The following is a 19,788-nucleotide window of genomic DNA, read 5'->3' as shown; positions in this document are numbered from 1 at the left end:
TCCATAGGGTCACTCGCTCAGAGGGGGATAACGCCTTAGATCAAAATAACAAAAGAAACAAAACATAGGGAAACAAATATTAGCTGATTAGACACCAGCTTCCAGGGCCCGTTGTGTATAACGGGCCTTAACGAACTCATAGCCGCTGGAAAAACCTTGCCAAATACCCGGAATATAGTTTCTAACCCAAGCACAGATGACAAGAAGCAGGAGAGGAATCTAAATTAAGTCAGTCAGATTTTCTCCCCACATGGAAGGTGGCTTTTGGTTACTTACCCAAATGAAATATAAATTCCGATCACTGCCAAGTCCCTTCATTCTCTGTGCCTGCTGTTCTCTGAGATGCTTCTGCTGCTCGCGAGAGATCACATTGTCACCAATCCGGATATCTTTGAGTTCCTCCTTCTCTTCCCTGGCAGGTACAGCTTTGGAGGTGCTAGCCTGCGCCTCGAAATGCTGGTCCAGTGCTGCCTCGGTGGCTGCTCTGACCAAAGATTCCTTCTTCATCGATGAAGCTTCTTCCCCGCCCTCTTCCTTATGAGGGTAGAGTTCCTCATACGACGGTAATTCTGTGGTGTTTGGCGCAGAGTTACCCTTCAACAGATCCCACCAGCCGTCCTTGGCCGGCCATGAGGCAGTCGGCCGGTGCGGAACAAGGTTGGTAATGCGACGCATCATTGGATGCGCTTGGTAATCAGGCAATGCCGGCATGGGTGGCAGGGCAGGAAGATTGGGGAAGGCATTGGAAACACTTTGCTGGAATTGATTGATTTGGGTTTGAAGCTGGTTTCGCCATGCAACAAGAGCAGCTGGAGGAGAAAAGGGTCGAGCGTGCTCTGCTGGCTCTGTTTGGTCGGCAGAGGATGGAGATTGTGCGTCTTGGTGGACGCTCGACCGTCGTGATGCCGAGTAATAGAAACCGGGCTCAGGTTCGTCTTCGGAATCAACATCCTCGTCCTCTGATGAATCAGAGTCATCGACCGCTTGATCGAGAGAACCAGATGCAGAGGAAGCTTCCCAGAGGGAATGGAGAGATGCCGAACTGCTATGTCTGCGACGGGTGGATGTTAGAGACCCAGCACTTCGCGAACGGTAATGACGCGATGGTATTAAGGCTGCTTGATGAGCAGGCAGTGTTGTTGCAAGGTCAGCTGGAGTAAATGCTCTGACGCTACGAGCATTGGCATTGGCACCAGCAAGGCGAAGCCTGTGAACAATGTGTGCATGACCGCTCAACGCTGCCAGGTGCATGGGCGTATTCCCAGTGCTGTCCTGTACATCCGGATTGGCGCCCCGTGCAAGAAGACCAGCAACAAATCGAGTCAAGCCCAAAGAAGACGCGAAATGCAGAAGAGTTTGACCCGTTCCGCAACGAGAATTGAACTTGGGCGGGCGGGGGCTGTCATCCAGGTCGACAAATTCGAGATACGTCAACATCTTGGAGTCAAGATCGCTCAATTTACCCTGAGAATCTAAGCCTGGGACCTGTCGTTGATGGCCGCCGGAACCACCCTGGAAATCTTTTTGGAAATTGAAGATGGCCTTGGGGTCACTTCCCATGATCTGCTGAGCCGTGTGGAACGCATCTGCTTGACTTCCCAGTTTCTGTCCTAGGATACCCAGAGCAAGTCGATACATTTGCAATTCCCGGTCGTCTACATACCGGAAGAACTGCTGCTGTTTCGGCATCAATGGTTGAACTGGTTGTATCTGACCAAATGTCGGGTGCTCGTGTTTGAAAACAACCGCCACTAGTCCTGGTTGGAGTGCTGGTGGAGTCAGGCAGTTCAGACACTTGTCACCCCAGAACGTTGTTGTCGTGGCAAGGGTGTCACCGAATACAACCTCCATTCCAGGGTAGAACCCGCTTCCCAGCAGCGTTACTTCTGTTCCGCCCGTAATGGAGCCTTCCGCCGGCACCAACTTGTGTATGACAGATGGTAATCTGTTCCCGGCGTTTGTCAAAGGAGGCCACAACGGAGTCGTTGGGGCAGGGCCGATATTCAAATTGAGAGCCTGTTCTTGGAAATTATTCCGAGCGGCAGTCCCAGGTGTCCCGGGGCGACTTGGCTGAGCTGAATTTGGTGCTGACATCAGCTGCTGCTGAAGAAGACTATCCAGGCTTTGGTGTTGGGCGGAGGGGTTAAAGAATGGGTTATTGTCGTTGCTATTAGGGGTAGGTGGGCCGTTGGCGAAGGGCCCGGTCATGGCAGACGATGCCACAAAAGGCCTCTCAGATGGCGATGCGAATCCACGAGCTGCGGGGAATTGCGGGGCATTGCTCATGGCTGGTGAAGTCGAGGGTCCGGCGGTAGAAGATTGAGGGGTTTCCAGTTTAGTCATTGTCAACTCTGAGGGAAGTCTTCCGGAGTTGCTGTGCTTGCGGCGCTTGCTCATTGGCCCTTGGAAGTCATTCGGTGATGTCTGCCTTGAAAGGCTCCTTTGGGAGCTGGGGGTGTTGTTTGTAGGATTTTGTACAGCAAAGGATCCCGGGGTCAATTGGTACTGTGAATTAAGCCTCTGCTGGAGACCTTGCAAATCAGTGGCTGAAGGAGAGGACTGGAAAGATTGCTGGGCGGTAGCTGGTGCTTTTCCTCTGTCCAAACTAGGCTCCGATGGGAAAACACCAACACCAGGCAACTGAGTCCCGTCGGGCAAAGAGGGAGAAGGCCCAGGAGCCGGAGGAGCCGGAGGAGCGTGTGTTTTGTGGTCATCTGTGATCATAATAGAATTGGTGATTGCTTGAGCAATTACATTTTCCATGTAATCTTTGACAGTGAAGATGACCCTAATTTCTTGTTAGTCAAAATTTCGCATTCAAATGGGGCAAAATATGAACATACTGAAAACCAAGCTTTTCGTTCTGGTGTCTGCAGTAACATGCTATTCGCATAGGCAATTCTACTTGCATTGCTCCTGCGGGGATAACAGGCACAGGAATGTCACCATACCCCGGCATGGCGTTCTTGGACGGTTCAGTCCACTCCTTGAGCTCGTTGGTATTAAACACAATGACCCTCTTTTCTTCATCCTTCTGAAATAATTCATCCTCTTCGGGTTTCCTCTGCTTCTTGCGGGAAGCACGCTTGCGTTCACGTTGGATACAGCCGGCGCAGATTTTGACTTCGCCGCCATCCAAAGGCTTGTCTTCTTCTTGAGGGTCTTCGACAGATTTGGGACTCGAATTGGAAGAGCGGCGTGGGATTTCGCCTCTTGCTCTTGCGTACGCCCGTTTTAACTTTTCCTGGTCCTGCATGGCACTTGTGCACACAAGACTGGTATGCAATTCCATGGTATCGGGGGAACGTTCAGTGCAAGGCGGTGCAAGAAATTTGGGCTTCGAAATGGTATGGCTCGGCAAGCGCAATTTTTTCACGCCTTGAGGCAATGGGAATAGAGTCAATCTGATGGGGATTTGTGTCTCCACTCGTGATTTTAAAGATGTAGGGTGGACTGTCAGAACATGGTGCGGAGATGGTTCTGTTTTCAAGCTGCTTTGAGGTGGTGATGGTGCAAAGTTGATATTAAACGGAAGGCCGCTTTGTCCAAAATTCAAGCCTGATGAGAGAGATGGGTTCATTGGAGATCCGCCATTCATGTTGATACCCCCAAAGCTTTCCTCCAACAGCGATGAGGGAGATTGACCTCCCCACGGACCAGGAAGCTTTGATACTGAAAAGGGAGATGACTCTTTCATAGATTGGGAGAAGAAAGGGGATGCTGACGTAGGAAGTTGCTGGGAAGAAAGTCAGCCAAAGGTTCCTTTCCAAATGAAGGATGAAATCATGACTCACAGGGGAAGCGGACTGTTTTAATTTGGAACTGGATGGATTCCGTAGTTGTGATTTTAATCTTTTCTGGACTCTAGGCTGCGGGGTGCCGTCCGGCTTCAACGGGCTTGGACTACTAGCCGCACTCTCGAAATCGAACGCAGCATCCATGGCCTTGTTACTTGACTCGAGGTCAGTATCTATCGTGAACCCACCCTCCATACTCGGAAGCGCAGCATCCAACCCAAATAATGGCTCCTCCTTCACGGCAGCAAGGTCGGGGTTCATCCAGTCTTCGGACGGGTATCTAAAAGGCATCATTGTGCTTTCACTGTGAACGGCAGAGGTAGACGAAGCAACAGACGAGTTTCGAACATGATTCCGCGGCGACTCGGACGAGGAGCTCCGGCTCGAGTCATCTGGGGATTCGGCGGGCGAGTCTGAAGCTACCACACGAGGCTGTTTCAGCACATCCTGCTCTTTGAAATGACGCTTGACAGATAAATCCGAAGGGGACAAACATGATGACTCCGGGTCCGCGACGGCCCGGGAAGAAGTAGCTCGAGCAAAGAGATCATCGAAATCCCGACCCGCATCTTCTGTCGACATCTGCAGCCTTGTGGGATCTAAAAAGTCCATTCCTGTATCTTGGTAGGCGTTTTCCATCTCGTCGTCGACGATTATCGGATCTAAAAGGGGAAAAGCAGGTGAAGAGGCGGTCTCGGCCGGTCCCATCCTCTAATGAATCTTCCTTCTTTATGGATAATCGGGTAATTTGAGACGATGAGAGCACCAACTCAACCGTCTCCGTATGTATAAGTCGGTTCGGGGGGGTATTGTTCAGGTATAGTATTGGTGGGCGAAAGAATCGGTCGAGGGAAACACTCGGGGGGTTTGACCGCAAAAGTGTCTGACGCGGCGCACAAGGTCCAGCCTCTCATCAACAGCAATGCGTCTGATCCATCTAATTCGGTCGGAACCAAGCCAAAAGGGGGGTTTCAGATCGACGTCCTGACGGGGGGGAATGTGTTGTGATATCCGGGGAAGATGTTGAACGTGTGTCGGGTGGTAGTGTGTCAGGGCAAAGCGAGGGAGGCGCGGCTGGAAAGTCAATCTGAGGCGTGGACAGCGACTGTGGAGCGGAAAAAGGAGGAAAACCCGGCGATTGATCGTCCGAGAGAGTCGAGGAGGATGAAAGAGGTCACGAAGTTCAGGGCGGGCAACGGGCGCGAGGGGAATTAAAGTGATGATGGAAGGAGAAGTAGGCTTAGGAAGAGAGGAATGATTATAGGTGCTGAATGCCGGGGAAGAGAGGAGAGGATGGCAGATAAGGCCGCCTCAATGGTCGAAAGAGAGAGAAAGGGGAATTTCGCGGTGAGGACGAGAGACGGGCGTCTGACGGGGCCGCTAAACCCGACTAGGAAGGATTGTTGCTTTTTAGGCGAATAAATAGCGAGGAATACTAGTTGCTGGGACTTAGTGGTGATGATGTGTTCGACTTCAGCTGAAGAGATTCATCGACCGACTATTGTTTGTGATTTGGATTCGGATTCAGATAGTCGTAGTTATCAATATCGCTGATGGTCGTGGTATGGCGATGATGACATTCGAATTCCTCCAAAAGACACGCGGGAGAAGACGGGAGGAAAAGTATCCAAGTGCTCTCGCTTACCCAGAACCCCATGTAACTTGTAAGACACGATCAAGTCTCATCATCTGTGCGCTGGTATAGACTACTGGCAGACCTGAGAACTCAAGCGTGACATGTGTGGACATTGTTCTCGTCGACGGCATCTCTGTACCACCATGGCCCCATTGATTGGTGGTACAACAGGATCGTCCTCCATTCCTCGGGCTGCTGTTATCTGTTCCTCACCTGCAGATTCAACTCAAAGCAGTATGCGTCAGGGCGATACACAGACCAGCTGGAGGTGTCGAAAAAGAATGGCTCGAGGTGCGAAAGACGATCACAGAGATGCTTAAGCCTTGAGGTGGTACAAACTATGATCAGAGCACCACATCTGCCACTAACCAACAACCCCCAGCGAATCATTGTGCTGTTATTCTCACCACTGGAGAGGATCCAACTAGTTGCTCCTAATGTACATGCATTCCAAGCACAAATAGTATTCTTATCTATTCCCAGGTTATTGATCAGATCATCCGGTGTCGATCCGCATCAGACAGCCACCGTCAAAATCCTATTTATTCTTTTTCTATTCTACTCTTTCCTGGTGTTGATGATTTTGATGATTTACAATATTTATTATGGTTTTATGACTTTGTATTTCCTCAAATACCCTCCTAAATTTTATTCTAATTTGGTCGCTAGGCATAATCAATGACACATATCAAGCATATTGCGACATCATCTGTTACACAAATGTTCCATCTGGGCTGGAAGGGCTGAGCTGGTTACCCACAATTTGTCACATCAGTGCCCTACAAGTGACAGCCAGCTGGCAGAAAATGAAAAAGCAAAAGCAAAAAAAAAAGCAAGCAATAAGAGAAAAAAAGAAAAGAAAAGAAAAGAAAACACCGGAAAAACAAATGCGACAACCATTACAGAATAGAATTGAATGGTTCAAAACTCAATTGCTGACGTCTGCAGACTCCAATGAAAGCATTATCTCGCCTCAAATCGCTGTAGCTGTGGGCTAAGCTGCAAATCAAAGTAAAGCCCTCGCTTGGTGATGTGCTGACTGTCTGACACCCTCGATTTCTGCCGTCAAGGCTGCATATTCGAGATAACTCAATATCTTCGATATGTGACATTGTGCTTAGACTGTGCATGCTATACGCATCGTCCAATAAAAAGAAACAACACGAGAATGTCAAAAGATACGGTTTATCTTTTTGGGCATCCGTATCCCATCACCTTCACGGATGACTCGACTTTTATGTCTTGGAAGATATCCTTCTGAGTGAATTGCACTTGACAACGATATCATTTGTAGCATCCAGAAGTTTGAAGGAGAGTCAGAATATGCATATCATGTGGACAGTCCAGGCCTTGGATAGAACGACATGGTAAATTGCATTCGGATGAGCAAGCCAGAGTAGGTATAGCGACGACTCCAAGTTGCTGGATGTTTCAGAATAATATGCACACAGCGACAGCACGATGGCATCGGCTACAATCGACTTGGTCAATAGTCTCTTTCAGCTGTTGAAGCTAAGTCTTCGTGTTGGTCGGATATATTAATTATTATTAATATCCACCAAGGGGTCAGATAGCCGCCCACATCCTAGGAAGGAGTATCACAATCGTCGGGTTGTTTGACCGGTCTGTAGTCCGACATCCCTGAGATATTGGGAATTGGTAGACTACTGTCACAAATCACGATCGAAAGAGACTGGCGGTTTCTAGGATAATGGGTCAGCATAGGTGGACTCATCATGGTATGGTTAACCCAGATAAACGCAGGGAATTCAAACTAGTCAGCCGGATCCATCGATATAATCCGAAAAGAAAAGCTGTGAGATGATTTGGCGGTTCCCCGGCAATTTATAATTAATATAATTGTCGCCATCTGTCATATGGCGGCGTTGTTGTCCCCAGACAGCCAGGCTATCTGCAGGGAACCAGTATCGCAGTTCATCACCATCGTGAGTTCCATTATACTCTCGAGCGAGGCTCAAAAATTATATGATGATAGACAGTACATCAATCGCGATCGAAGAACACGTGGAACGTGGAGATTGCTGTTGTCGATGATATTCTCACTCTGAAAGAGCCAAGATGCCAGTTCGACCCCGAAATGGAAGAGAAAACCGACTTTCAACCGCCATGGCACACATACACATTGAAGATCATAGCAGAGCCAGGGAAATTACTCCGAATCAAAGGAGGAATGCCATCGTAAGGCCAGTAATAAAGCTGCTTGGCATGGCGGAGTTGGAGAGGAGGAAGTCCAGGTTGAAACCCGGATTGTCGCAGACAAAAACATCACGGGCTCTCGGAGCAAACTCCACACGACCCTTCCTGAGCCTCAGCCCTCACCACCACCCTGATTGCAATATATGCTGAATAGATTAACGGTCCCATAACAGTGGCTAGTGAGTCCATACCCTTAATTATCTACTATCGCAGTGAACCACTAGGCTAACGTTCCTGGCAGTGGCCGTTGTTTTCGGACAACGCCCGGCACATTCTCATCAAGGCCCCATTGGCTGGTGGTTTATCTTCATCTATCTCGGACTTCTTCGCCTTGTGTCTCTCTATATCGATGATTCTCCGCCTATCAGAGGGTAATGAAGGCTTGTGGGGATCTCAAACACTACCGGTGACCCTCATTCCAGAATGGAACCTGCAATGAACCTTTTTATATTGCTTTCATTCAATATGGCGTGAGCTTCGACCGAGTCTAGAGAACTGGAATGGCCGAGGGATTCGCTCGACTTGGGATATAAAATACCAGTCACTGCCCTTTCTTCTTTTCTTCTCATCATCAGTCGCTTGACCTTGGTCTTTCTTTGCATTCCTTACTTTTCTGGTCCAAGACCTTTCCATTCTCTTTCGACTTCATTGATTGAAGTCTCTTACTATCCTTCTTTTCAAACTTTGTTCGGTCACTTCTCGACACCAAGATAACGCTGTGCGTTAATACCACACAACTCGCAAAAATGTCTGTCTCCAAGATCGCTGGTCTCCTCCTCAGCTCGGCCGCTATGGTCGCTGGCCACGGATATGTGTCTGGAGCTGTTGTCGATGGCACCTACTATGGCGGCTACATCGTTTCCTCCTACGCCTACTCCGACAGCCCCCCGGACACCATTGGATGGTCGACCAAAGCCACCGACTTGGGCTTCGTTTCTCCCAGCGAGTACTCCAACTCCGATATCATCTGCCACAAGGACGCTCAGCCCGGTGCCATCTCTGCCGAGGTGACTGCTGGTGGTGATGTTGAGCTGCAGTGGAACACATGGCCCGACAGCCACCACGGTCCTGTCATTACCTATCTTGCCAACTGCAACGGTGACTGCTCGAGCGTTGACAAGACCTCGCTTGAGTTTTTCAAGATCGATGAGAAGGGTCTTATCGATGACAGCAACGTCCCTGGTACATGGGCCACTGACAACCTGATCTCCAACAACAACAGCTGGACCGTTACCATCCCCAGTAGCATTGCCTCTGGCAACTACGTCCTGCGTCACGAAATCATTGCTCTGCACTCCGCAGGCAACCAGGACGGCGCCCAGAACTACCCCCAGTGTATGAACCTGAAGGTTACTGGCGGCGGTAGCGACAAGCCCGAGGGCACTCTTGGTACCAAGCTCTACAAGGACACCGACGCTGGTATTCTCGTCAACATCTACCAGTCTCTCGACTCCTACGACATCCCCGGTCCTGCTTTGTACACTGGTAGCTCCTCTGGCTCTTCTGCCTCTGCCAGCTCCAGCGCTACCCCCGCTGCCACCGCTTCGCCTACCGTGAGTGCCTCGCCGATCAAGAGCTCTTCTGTCCCTCACTTCTCCAAGCCCCACACTAGCAGCTCTGTTGCTCCTGTCGTCACTTCTGCTTCAGTCGTCACATCTGCTCCTGTCCCAACCGTGACTGATGTTATCACTGCCACCCAAACTGCCACTCAGACCTCTACCGAGGTTGACAATGTCACTGTCACTGCGGCTAACCCTCAAAAGACCCAGGTCGCAACCAGCAGTGAGAATTCCGGCAGCTCTTCCGACAGCTCCTCCAGCAGCCAGTCTTCTGGTAGCCAGACCTCGTCCGCCCCCGCCGCCAGCTCCAGCGCTGCTATCCCCAGTGAAAGCAACCTGACCAGCTACTTCGACTCCCTCAGCGCTGAGCAGCTTCTCAACCTGGTCCGTGAGACTCTCTCCTGGTTGGTCAGTGACAACAAGAAGCACGCCCGTGACCTCTCTATTTAAACGGGATAATTGGTTTCGGTCCCGAACAACATCATATTCTTTTTATATTTACTTGATATTTGCGCTCAGTCGCCGAACTGACGATTTTTCTTTTTTGGATCGGGAATCCCATTCTTGTCATATGTACCTTTATCCAAAAATTTACTTTCTCTGAAGCTTCGCGCTTCTCCCTTTATATTAACTGCCTTTCTCTTGTTGTATTAATGAAATCAATTTATTCATCTTACTCCTCTGATCCTTGAAAGTATTACAGTAATGCAAAAACCCATACTACCAGGTCTTTCCTCGAGTAGATTCTTAAATGGCAGTTGCTCCTTCCCAAACACAGTCGCTGCCTACAAGTAACCCTAGGACGTAGACTTCCACTCTCACCTCTGCCCTCAACCTCATCCAAATCTCAACTTCTCTCTCTACAAACAAAGTCTCTAAAATCGAGTCATTTAATCGATATCACTGAGTCTATAATCTTCTCCAATAATAATTCATTGCCTTCTATCGGAGTGTTGCAGCTTCCTTCGCCCCAACATGCCTTCCAACACCAGCCACAATTCCAGCTCCACCGACATCCAGCCCAAGGATAAAAGCCAGTATCGTTTCCTGAAAGATGCAGGATTGATAATATGTATCATTTCATGTTATCCTATCAACTGAAAATATGGGATAGCGATGATTATGAGGCGGCAATGCGAGTTTTGGCATGTCTTCGTGAAGCGGAACAAGAGGATTGAGAAGAAAGACAAGGGGCGATGGGACAGTAAGGGAACTTAATGGATCTGGCGGTATGTTCTTGGTATATATATCTTGACTATGCTATATCAGTCATTAACATGGATTAGCTAGGCTGCCTTAGCCCTTCAATCATCGATGACCGCCGTCATTTCGTTGCAAAGACATATTCTTTCTCGGAGCAGTTTTGCGTCTGTTTATTGTCGGAGTTACTTTTTTTTTTTTACGCGAGAGTTGAGGGCATATCATGATGTCCAGAATTAATGTTTAATTTTACACTGCTTCTCTTTTCCAATGCACTTCTTTTCTCTCGTAATTTGTCGCTGAGTAGATTCGGGGCGGGGAAAGAAAGCGGCCGATTGTTGTTGCGGGACAAAACCGAACGGACATGGATATCTCGAATTGCTTAACACACTTTCCATCCAGCTGACGGTTCATACCTAGTCGTGCTGACTCGACTGCTCAGTGTGATACCTGGTATCCTCTTTCATTCACTTGCATCACCATCTATACTGTCACTATGTTCAAGAAGAAGCCAACAGTACGTTGTGCCCCTCTCCCCGCACTTGCCCCTCAGCAGCTTCGTTTTGTGCCACTTGCTACACGCCGTGATGAATGCGATTTTATCTGGTGCATATGAATCGAAACAACCATATTGATCAATAGCAGATTAAAAACCTCTCCCCCTTGCGGTCTTCAGATCGACGGAAGATCGCCGACCAGATCATCAGCGACTACAAGATCAGCATCCCCTCGACAGCACCATCTGAGGCAAAAGGCGAAGACTCTACTACTCCGGCCACATCGAGCACTACGTCGCCCAACCTCACAACCATCCGAAACTCCCTTCTCCCCGATAACTCTCTATCTGCGCGATTTACAACAACGGCGGGCCCCCAACTCCGAGAGGTCCAAGGTACCGTGTACGTTGGAACACACCCAGAAGGCGAAGAACGGGTTTTGTGGTTCAAATTAGAACATGGACCCGGTGCAGATGGACGAATCTACCCGACAGTATACACATTATGGCACAATCCCAACATAGTTCCTTTGCTTTATACTCCAGACTTTGTCATGCAAAAGCTCCGCGGTGGCGCAGATTTGATGACTCCCGGCCTTGCGAATGAGCCACCCTTCCCTGAGCGTGCAGTGAAAGGGGCGGTTGTCGCAGTTGCGGGTATAGATCGGTATACTGTGCCTCTGTTCGTGGGAGTTTGCGAGATCGATGTTTCTGGGCTTGGGGAGGTCCAGGGTACAAAGGGACAAGCGGTTCGGGGTATGCACTGGGAGGGAGATGAGCTTTGGGCCTGGAGCTCATCTTCTCGACCCGGTCAACCTTCACCAGAATACTTGGCCGGTTGGGACGAGGATGAGGATGAGGAAGACGAGGTCGAAGAGGTAGAAGCGAGAGTCGAGGGATTGGCGTTGGAGAACAAAGAGACGGCCGAAGAAGGCGAGGAGCCTTTGGGCGAATCCCCTGTTGAAGAGCTGGAAGAAACTGCCGTCGAACCCACAACGAAGGGTAACTATCTCTGCTTGACATTTATGTTCTAGGATACTGACGCTATACAGAAATCGACGATGTTTTCGTAAAGGCTTTTCTTTACGCCCTTTACAAACATAAACAAGACAACCCATCTGCTCCCAACCACGGATTGTCTCTCCCTATCCAACCCTCCGCCTTGATCTCGAATATTATCACGCCATTCCTGCCGATTTTTTCTGCCCAACAAGCCCAGTTCTATCAGATCAAGAAAACAAGCTGGAAGAACGTGAAAAAATTCATCAAGTACTTGGACAAGCAGAAACTGGTCAAATCCAAGGACCGCAATGGGCAAGAGACTGTCATTCTCGACGTGGATTTCAACGACCGCCAAGTCGAACAATTTGTCCCTTACAAGCTTCCATCGAAGAACGCGATTGAAAACGCCGGAAAAGCTGTTGCTGGTGGAAACAAGAAACCCGCACCTACTGATGGGGACCCGGCTGTTGGTCAAACAATCACCGTCCAGACACTATACCGGCCAGCGTCGAAACTGGTTCCGACGATATTCCCGTCTTTGCCCAGCAGTAGCCCTAGCAACTACTACAAATACTCCGACGTCTCCAATCGCTTGGATCAGTATCTTCAGTCACAAAATCCACCCATTATCTCAAAAGAGAATCGACGGATCATCTCTTTGAATCCATTCCTCGCCAACACCGTCTTTACTTCTTCCTCCACCGAAGATAAAAGCACCCTTGCCCGCGGGAAAACCACCCGGGACGGTCTTCTGAAACGTCTTGTGGAGGACAACTCTTTCCTGGCACAGCACTATGTTATTCTCAAGTCCGGCCAGACCATTGCCGATGTCAAGCCCAAGGCTGGTACTGCGCCCAAGGTCAATGTGATCCTTGAGCGTCGGACGGGCTCAAAGACCGTTACCAAGGTGTCTAACCTGGAAGTATTTGGAATCATTCCTAGCCTTCTCGCAGAGGAGCTGCAGAAGAAGTGCGCAAGCAGTACCAGTGTAACACAGGCCAACGGAGCACCCAAGGGGGTCATGGAGGTCTTGGTCCAAGGCGATCAGAGAAAAGCTTTGGACACGGCACTTAGTCGACGAGGATTGCGGACGCAGTGGATTGATGTGGTGGACAAGACAAAGAAGAAGAAATAAGGGATAATTAGCAATAATTAATAGGCAGTTGGTTAGAAGCATTGGATATACTATTTGTACAGCAAGCACACATTTGCATCATGACAACAACAACAACGAATATCAAATCAGCATTCGGACATAGCATTACCGTAATCTGAATAAGCCCGACGAAAATTATGAACTAGAACCTAGGCTATTGATCAGAATCGGAGATGAGGCCGATACCCCACCATCTCTTAGACTCTTCCCCATATGGGGTTGGATAAATACCCCTCACAACAACCCCCGATCAACATCACCGCCATCCCAAACCATCTAAATTCAAAAAAAATCATCCCAAAATGCCTGTATACCATATCGGTAAGTGGTCCAATTCTCCAAATATTCCGATCCAACAAACTAGTACTAACCACCTACCTAATCACCAGTCCTCTTCCGCCTCAAACAAGGCGTCACCTCAGCGCAATTAGCCACCTGGTCCCAAATCAGTCAGGCCATGGTGGGTAAAATCCCCGGCCTCATCTCCCTCAAGACGAACCCCCCTCTGCCGATTTCGGTTCCCCGTGCAAAGGGGTTTGATATGGGTCTCGTGGCGGTGTTGGAGTCCCCAGAGCATGTGGCTGGTTATGCGACGCATCCGGCTCATCTGGAGTGAGTTCTACTATTCCTTCTTTCCGTAATAAGGAAACAGGCTAATATGGGAGTGTAGGGTTCATAAGATGAGAGAAGAATTGTGTGAAGATACCTTGGCGTATGATTTGGAGTTCTGATGATCAAGGGATATTGTCATTTCAATAGCATCGAAGAGTATGTATATGGCTTGAATACTAGCCAACGTCTGTATGATTTGACTCGACAAGATTGTTCTTGAAGCAAGAGTACACCGTCATAAAAACAGGAAAAATGAACCATGATATACAACGCCAGAACCAAATGGGATCCACACAAATCCTCTCTTTTTGTCTTTTGCTTACCAAGATGTAGGCGTGGTTGGTAAAAAAAAATAATTGCCACTTTTTCACACCCAAAGATTTTACAGATGAAAGATCGCATAAAATAAATTACTCCTTGGCGTCAACCTTCTTGGCTGGGTGGTCGCCGTTGGACTCGTCCTCGCGGCCACGCTTTTGGCCGGACTCGGCGGTGCTCTGGATAACGGGGACACCGCTGTATGTTCATGTTAGCAGGTGTTGTGTGAATGGTTTCAAGCAAGAACTTACCGAGTGTCCTTCTGGATTTCACGGGGGGCGTTGTTGTCCTTGAATCCATTCTTCTGGTCTTCTGCCCGACGCTCCCTCCAGTCGCGCGAGCCACCACCACGGCCACCACCACCGCGGCCGCGGCCTCGTCCTCGGTTTCCACCACGTCCACGTCCGTTGCTGGGCTTGATGCGACCAGCTTCGATATCCCGGACCTTCTCCTCGCAGTATTCCTTCTTGCTCTTGATGGCCAGGTCCTGTCCCTTCCACTGGGGTTTGGGGTCCAAAGCAAGGAAGGCCTTTTGCTTCTCTTCCGACTCGAACTCCACGAAGACACTTCCTTTGAAGATCTTGTCAGGAGTACGGCGAAGGCGGATAGCGTTGGTAGGGCCATATTGATTGAAGAAGGACTCAATATCGTATTGAGTGCTGGGCTCCTCGGTTCCGAATCCCTTGGCGTAGATGCTACGGCTCATGGCCTGGTCTTCGAACACCTTGACGACGTTGGGGTCATGGGCATCAGAAACCGACTCGGGGAGAGGGGTCTTGCGGCGCACAGCGGTGTCGTTGTCGACCAGCTCGACGGTCTCAGCTGACTTGAGAGCCTCAACGATAGCACTGAAGGGTTGGAACCGGCGCATGCGCTTGAAGGAGTGCAGGAGTTCGAGGGGCACGGCATTGTTAGCGCTGCCGCCCACCTTGGAGAGAAGGAACTTGTCCATGGGGAGGTTGGAGTCGGAGAAGTAAAACTCGACTTGCTTCCGAATCTCAACGGGGTCGTCCGTCTCCTTCTGAGTGGAGGCATCGAACTTGTTGTTGTTGCGGCGACCGCCACGACCCTTGTTGTCGTTGCGGGAGTCGCGCTCCTGAATCTTGGATTCTTCAGCCTGAGCTGACTTCTCGCCGAGCTGCGCAGCTGCGGCGACGATTCGGGCCTCCTCGGAGTCGTTCTCCTTCGACGCGGCGGGCTCGGTCGGCTTGTCCGCAGGGGCTTCTTCGCCCTTCAGCTCCGCCAACACGTTTTGGACATCCTTCTCAGCCTCAACGTTGGTGGGGGCAGGGGCAGTGGTAGGCTTTTGCTCGTCAGACATGATTGCGACTGATTTTCAAGTAGCGCGACAAGGCGTAGGTTGAGGTTGTCAGACGAAGATGGGGAGGGAAAAAAAAAAAAAAAAAAAGAAAGAAAATGCCCCGCACGATAACCCCTCCTATAACGTCCAAACTCTGCGTCAGCCTTTGCGATTGTAATTCAGAAATAAAGAAAACATAAAAAAACACTAGGGAATGTGGTGTACTCTACGTACAGATCTCTCTGACAGGTTGAATCACGTTCAGAAATTGACCAAAAGTCAATGTTGCGGAGGACGGGAACCGAAGGGATTCAGATCAATCAACGTCTCTTGGTCAAGACCGATGAAAACTTAGACGGGTATGAGATAAATTGAGAGAAAGAAATTGCCTAGACAGAGACTTACAAGCAAAAGTCGTTCTTTTCGCCAGTTGCGAGAGAGAAAAATAGCCCGATGCGCGGCGGGGGAAATTTTCTGAGAGCTTCAGCCATATAATGCCTGAGGCATAGATAGGTGTGGCGCAGACAATGACTAACACGCCAAGATTAGATATTGTCGCCTTAGGAATAAGGCATGAAGTTTAACCTCTTTGGGTAGGTTCAAGTATATAGTGAGCAAGCAGTTGGTAAATTTAGTGAATTTGTGTCTGTATGGATAAATTTGATTGAATTTAAGTCTAGGATTTTCAAATAATCTACGTGTGCCTCATTGTATTACTGTATGATACGGATTTAGCCTGTCAATGTTGTGCTTCTTTGCTCAGGCAACCTGACTTGGGGGGTACCTGCCTCTTCAACAGACACACCAACAAATTCTCTCTTGACATTCTCAGACCAAATTCTTCTCCAAAGACACTTACATATCTTCATTTATCTCAGTATCCGATTTGCCGCTGGTTTGAGTGCTTTGGTCATTGTTAACTCTTCTGGATATAAGTCGGTCATTTAAAGCAGCATCACCTACCTTTCGAGGATTCTTCCTGTGTCACCATTCCTTAGATTGACGACGGTAGCACAAGGCTACTCAGTTTGAGGTGTCTTTTCATCTAATCAGGTCAGTTCCTGTAGCTTCAAATCATAAATAGTGGCCTTCTTCGTCTAACTTTCCGGCAAGACAGCAGCCAAATCCATCGCAACGCAGGTAATCGACAACAGATTTGCGTACAGAATGGCTGCATCCTAATATCTCATAATACACAGGTAGGCGGAGGTCTCCATTTTGGTTTCCCCATTTCTTGGGCAATCTACTCACTGCAATTATGTGATCTAGCGTTCAGAGTTCCTTCAGCAACCTGGCTCTCATTTGTGGTTTCAAACGTCTTTCTACGAATACGATACGACATCTCAAGCTTGCCATAACGATTTTATCCTAAAATAAGTACGACACCTTTTTGCATTTGGATCAAACTTGCTTTGGAGAGGACGCTCGACTATGACAGAGAACAATGATTCAGCCGCGCAGGCAATATGGCCAGTCAAAGATGTAGGTCAGCGCCTATTTGCAGCTTTTCCTGGATCTGACGATAATGCATTTAGATCATCTATGTGTCTATCATAGGGCCTGTTATGGTAGCAGCTTTCCTTGAATGGATTCTTTGGCTCGCCGCATTCTTGTACTGTCTAGTGAAAGTCTTTCAGAAAGCGGATCACTGGAGTATAAGGGTCCTTGCTGTTATCATGATGGCTCTTTTCTCCTTTTTCAGGTACCTTTTCTACATTATCAAGCTTTTTGAAGGTTAACTAACAGTATTGCTATGACTATAGAGGGATCTTTCTTCCCGTCATGGTCGTAACCTTACCGCTACCAGTGCAGTTGACACGGCATTTTCCCGAGCGAGTCGTTTCCTTCCTCCAATGGTTTGCATTTTGGTCATTCTCCGTGCTTCTCATTGTACCGTGGCTGTTTTGCGTCCACAGGCTTGTCACCAACTCTCTGGGCAGGACAAAAAGGGTAAAACAGGTCCTTGACGACCGCACTGCCCCAAAAACTGTCATTGTTATGCCGGTTTACAAGGAGGATCCAGCAGTCTTGATAAAAGCGATCGATTCGGTGGTCGATTGTGATTACCCACCATACTGCATCCATGTGTTCTTATCATACGATGGCGGTGTCGTTGATGAGCCCTACCTTCGAGTTATTCATCATCTTGGGATCCCGATATCGTTGAAAAGTTACCCACAAAGCATAGATGTCATATACAAAAGCGCCAGGATCACAATTTCGCGGTTCAAGCATGGAGGTAAACGACACTGCCAGAAGCAAACCTTCAAGTTGATTGACAAGGTATACGCTGAATACATCAAGCGTCATGATGATCTTTTTGTACTGTTTATCGACTCCGACTGCATTCTTGATAGGGTGTGTCTGCAGAATTTCATGTACGATATGGAACTCAAGCCAGGCAGCAAGCACAACATGCTCGCAATGACAGGGGTTATCACATCCACTACTGAGAAGAACTCTCTTATTACGGTTCTACAGGATATGGAGTACATCCATGGGCAGCTTTTTGAACGTTCCGTGGAATCTGGCTGTGGCGCTGTAACTTGTCTTCCAGGAGCCCTAACAATGCTTCGGTTCTCTGCTTTTCGAAAAATGGCCAAATACTACTTTGCAGATAAGGCCGAGCAATGCGAAGATCTATTCGACTATGGAAAATGCCACTTGGGAGAAGACCGCTGGCTCACACATCTGTTCATGATCGGAGCTAAAGAGCGCTACCAGATCCAGATGTGCACAAGCGCATTTTGCAAAACAGAAGCAGTCCAGACGTTTAAAAGTCTATTGAAACAACGACGTCGATGGTTTCTCGGTTTTATCACCAACGAAGTCTGCATGTTGACGGACATCAGATTATGGAGGCGATACCCCCTCCTGTGTATGGTTCGCTTCATGCAGAACACGATCCGGACAACTGCCTTGCTCTTTTTCATAATGGTCATTTCAATAATTACGACATCCAATAAGATTGATAACCTCCCCGTTGGCTTCATTGCGGTATCGCTTGGTCTTAATTATTTCCTCATGTTCTATTTTGGGGCAAAGCTCAAGCGATTCAAGGCGTGGCTGTACCCTCTGATGTTCATTTTGAACCCATTCTTCAATTGGCTCTACATGGTGTATGGTATTTTCACTGCAGGACAACGTACATGGGGAGGACCCAGGGCCGACGCGGCAGCAGCAGATTCTCACACCACGCCAGAAGAAGCTGTAGAACAAGCAAGGGCTCAAGGTGACGAACTCAATGTCAATGTAGACACTTTTCGAACAAATTTCGATGACAAAGGAGTTCCAGTCCACCCGTCGGAAAAGATTGAGGGTCGGTTTTCTGTTCCAGAGCAGCGCCCTGATGGAATTTATATGAATAACGATTCTGGAGCTACTCTATCTCAAATGGCGGTTCCGCTTCCAGACATTCCTCGGATTCATCTGCACCCACGTTACTCTTCCGATTCGGTAGTAACAACGGACTCGGGCACAAACTCGGTTTCCATGCCGCACTATGTGGAGAACCTAATGAGTGAGGAGGATCAGAAGAAGCTTTTACTCGCTCGTCAATCGCGAGGATCAGGTTTTTTTGGACAGGGGGCGAGCACTGAAGGCACCCAAGTCTTGCAGCAAAGCGACAACCATGCACCTTGGACTCAGAACTTGAACCCACCGCTACGTGATCAAGGGCTGCAGTCAGGAACGGCAGTGTTGGCGGAGAATATTAGCCCCAACCCTCTTTCGTCGAATCAACTGGGGTCAGAACCACATCATGCATTGTTATCATCTCGCAACGATCCGCCTGAATGTGGTCCAGTGACGGGGAATCTTCAGGGAGTGCAGGGAATTCGCCAGAAGCTTCAAAAGAGGCTCTCTAGCCAGCCGAAGCGGCTAGAAAAGCCCGAGAACATGGTCTGAGAGACAGGCCCACTAAAGCCATTAGGGGTTTGGTACGTTTATCAACAACTATTACGATTCTCATTATCAAATTGGGCTAGGGGAGTTCTGGCAGGCTTTATTTTCTTTCCAAAAGTCACTCGTTTTATTTTGGTGATGGGATTCATGATAGTAGTTAGTGGCGTAAGCGCGAGTGTCATTCCCTATTCTTTAGCGATGTTTGTCAGGAGTGGGCAAAGCAATATGTAGTTCCTGTGAACTAGCTTAATAAAGCATAAAAATCCAAGCGATCGTTACATATGCAAGATAGGGTCAGGAGAAATCATCATCATGATCATCATCGTCTAGCCAGACCTGGTGATAACTTCATTTATCGATAAGTGACCCCGCCTAAAGCGATGGGGTTCTGCCAAGGTATGACGCCAGGCGGTGAAGGCGGGAGAAATCGAGGAAAAGCCCAGAAGGTTCGACGACAACGCAGCAGGACGAGAAGCACAGGAGGAAATGTTGGGCATTATGATTCAGGTTGCCTGGTTTCCGGAGTTTTGCTGTGATATATATATATTTTTTGAATTGAATTCCGGCTGCTGTCCTTGCTTATTGTAAATAT

General features: G+C 48.7%; 6 protein-coding genes across 6 annotated transcripts; 4 read left to right on the top strand and 2 right to left on the bottom strand.

Moving 5' to 3' along the window:
- Window positions 1–87: 87 nt before the first annotated feature.
- Window positions 88–4,505, bottom strand: ASPWEDRAFT_172062 (putative membrane-tethered transcription factor (SPT23); the record flags this gene model as incomplete). Its single annotated transcript, XM_040830882.1, has 4 exons — window positions 88–219; window positions 277–2,788; window positions 2,844–3,736; window positions 3,795–4,505. 4 exons carry the CDS (start codon window positions 4,503–4,505, stop codon window positions 88–90), a joined length of 4,248 nt encoding a protein of 1,415 aa, XP_040688915.1.
- A 3,645-nt stretch (window positions 4,506–8,150) lies between these two features.
- Window positions 8,151–9,780, top strand: ASPWEDRAFT_40416 (lytic polysaccharide monooxygenase auxiliary activity family 9 protein). Its single transcript, XM_040835318.1, has one exon. It carries the CDS (start codon window positions 8,397–8,399, stop codon window positions 9,657–9,659), a length of 1,263 nt encoding a protein of 420 aa, XP_040688914.1. The 5' UTR covers window positions 8,151–8,396; the 3' UTR covers window positions 9,660–9,780.
- A 1,125-nt stretch (window positions 9,781–10,905) lies between these two features.
- Window positions 10,906–13,042, top strand: ASPWEDRAFT_109433 (putative RNA binding protein Ligatin/Tma64; the record flags this gene model as incomplete). Its single annotated transcript, XM_040828080.1, has 3 exons — window positions 10,906–10,926; window positions 11,055–11,907; window positions 11,958–13,042. 3 exons carry the CDS (start codon window positions 10,906–10,908, stop codon window positions 13,040–13,042), a joined length of 1,959 nt encoding a protein of 652 aa, XP_040688913.1.
- Window positions 13,043–13,325: 283 nt separating this feature from the next.
- Window positions 13,326–13,762, top strand: ASPWEDRAFT_40414 (uncharacterized protein). The gene is made up of 2 exons (XM_040835317.1): window positions 13,326–13,384; window positions 13,453–13,762. The coding sequence occupies exons 1-2, from the start codon at window positions 13,366–13,368 to the stop codon at window positions 13,677–13,679; spliced, it is 246 nt and encodes an 81-aa protein (XP_040688912.1). The 5' UTR covers window positions 13,326–13,365; the 3' UTR covers window positions 13,680–13,762.
- A 323-nt stretch (window positions 13,763–14,085) lies between these two features.
- ASPWEDRAFT_27897 (tRNA maturation protein LHP1) lies at window positions 14,086–15,314 on the bottom strand (the record flags this gene model as incomplete). Its single annotated transcript, XM_040833061.1, has 2 exons — window positions 14,086–14,191; window positions 14,245–15,314. 2 exons carry the CDS (start codon window positions 15,312–15,314, stop codon window positions 14,086–14,088), a joined length of 1,176 nt encoding a protein of 391 aa, XP_040688911.1.
- Window positions 15,315–16,707: 1,393 nt separating this feature from the next.
- chsD (chitin synthase D) lies at window positions 16,708–19,655 on the top strand. Its single transcript, XM_040837381.1, has 3 exons — window positions 16,708–16,775; window positions 16,829–16,995; window positions 17,057–19,655. The coding sequence occupies exons 1-3, from the start codon at window positions 16,725–16,727 to the stop codon at window positions 19,197–19,199; spliced, it is 2,361 nt and encodes a 786-aa protein (XP_040688910.1). The 5' UTR covers window positions 16,708–16,724; the 3' UTR covers window positions 19,200–19,655.
- The last annotated feature ends 133 nt before the right edge of the window (window positions 19,656–19,788 follow it).

Source organism: Aspergillus wentii, assembly GCF_001890725.1.
Source record: "Aspergillus wentii DTO 134E9 unplaced genomic scaffold ASPWEscaffold_4, whole genome shotgun sequence".
In the NCBI taxonomy this organism is placed as follows: Eukaryota; Fungi; Ascomycota; class Eurotiomycetes; order Eurotiales; family Aspergillaceae; genus Aspergillus; species Aspergillus wentii.
The sequence above is the reverse complement of the archived record's forward strand: the minus strand, read 5'-3'. Positions and strand labels throughout refer to the sequence as shown.

Excerpts from the sequence above, each read along its gene's own strand:
- ASPWEDRAFT_40416 (XM_040835318.1), top strand. The coding sequence starts at position 8,397 with ATGTCTGTCTCCAAGATCGCTGGTCTCCTCCTCAGCTCGGCCGCTATG.
- chsD (XM_040837381.1), top strand. The coding sequence starts at position 16,725 with ATGACAGAGAACAATGATTCAGCCGCGCAGGCAATATGGCCAGTCAAA. Across the intron at positions 16,776-16,828 it reads CAATATGGCCAGTCAAAGAT|ATCATCTATGTGTCTATCAT; the intron begins GTAGGTCAGCGC and ends TAATGCATTTAG. Across the intron at positions 16,996-17,056 it reads GCTCTTTTCTCCTTTTTCAG|AGGGATCTTTCTTCCCGTCA; the intron begins GTACCTTTTCTA and ends CTATGACTATAG.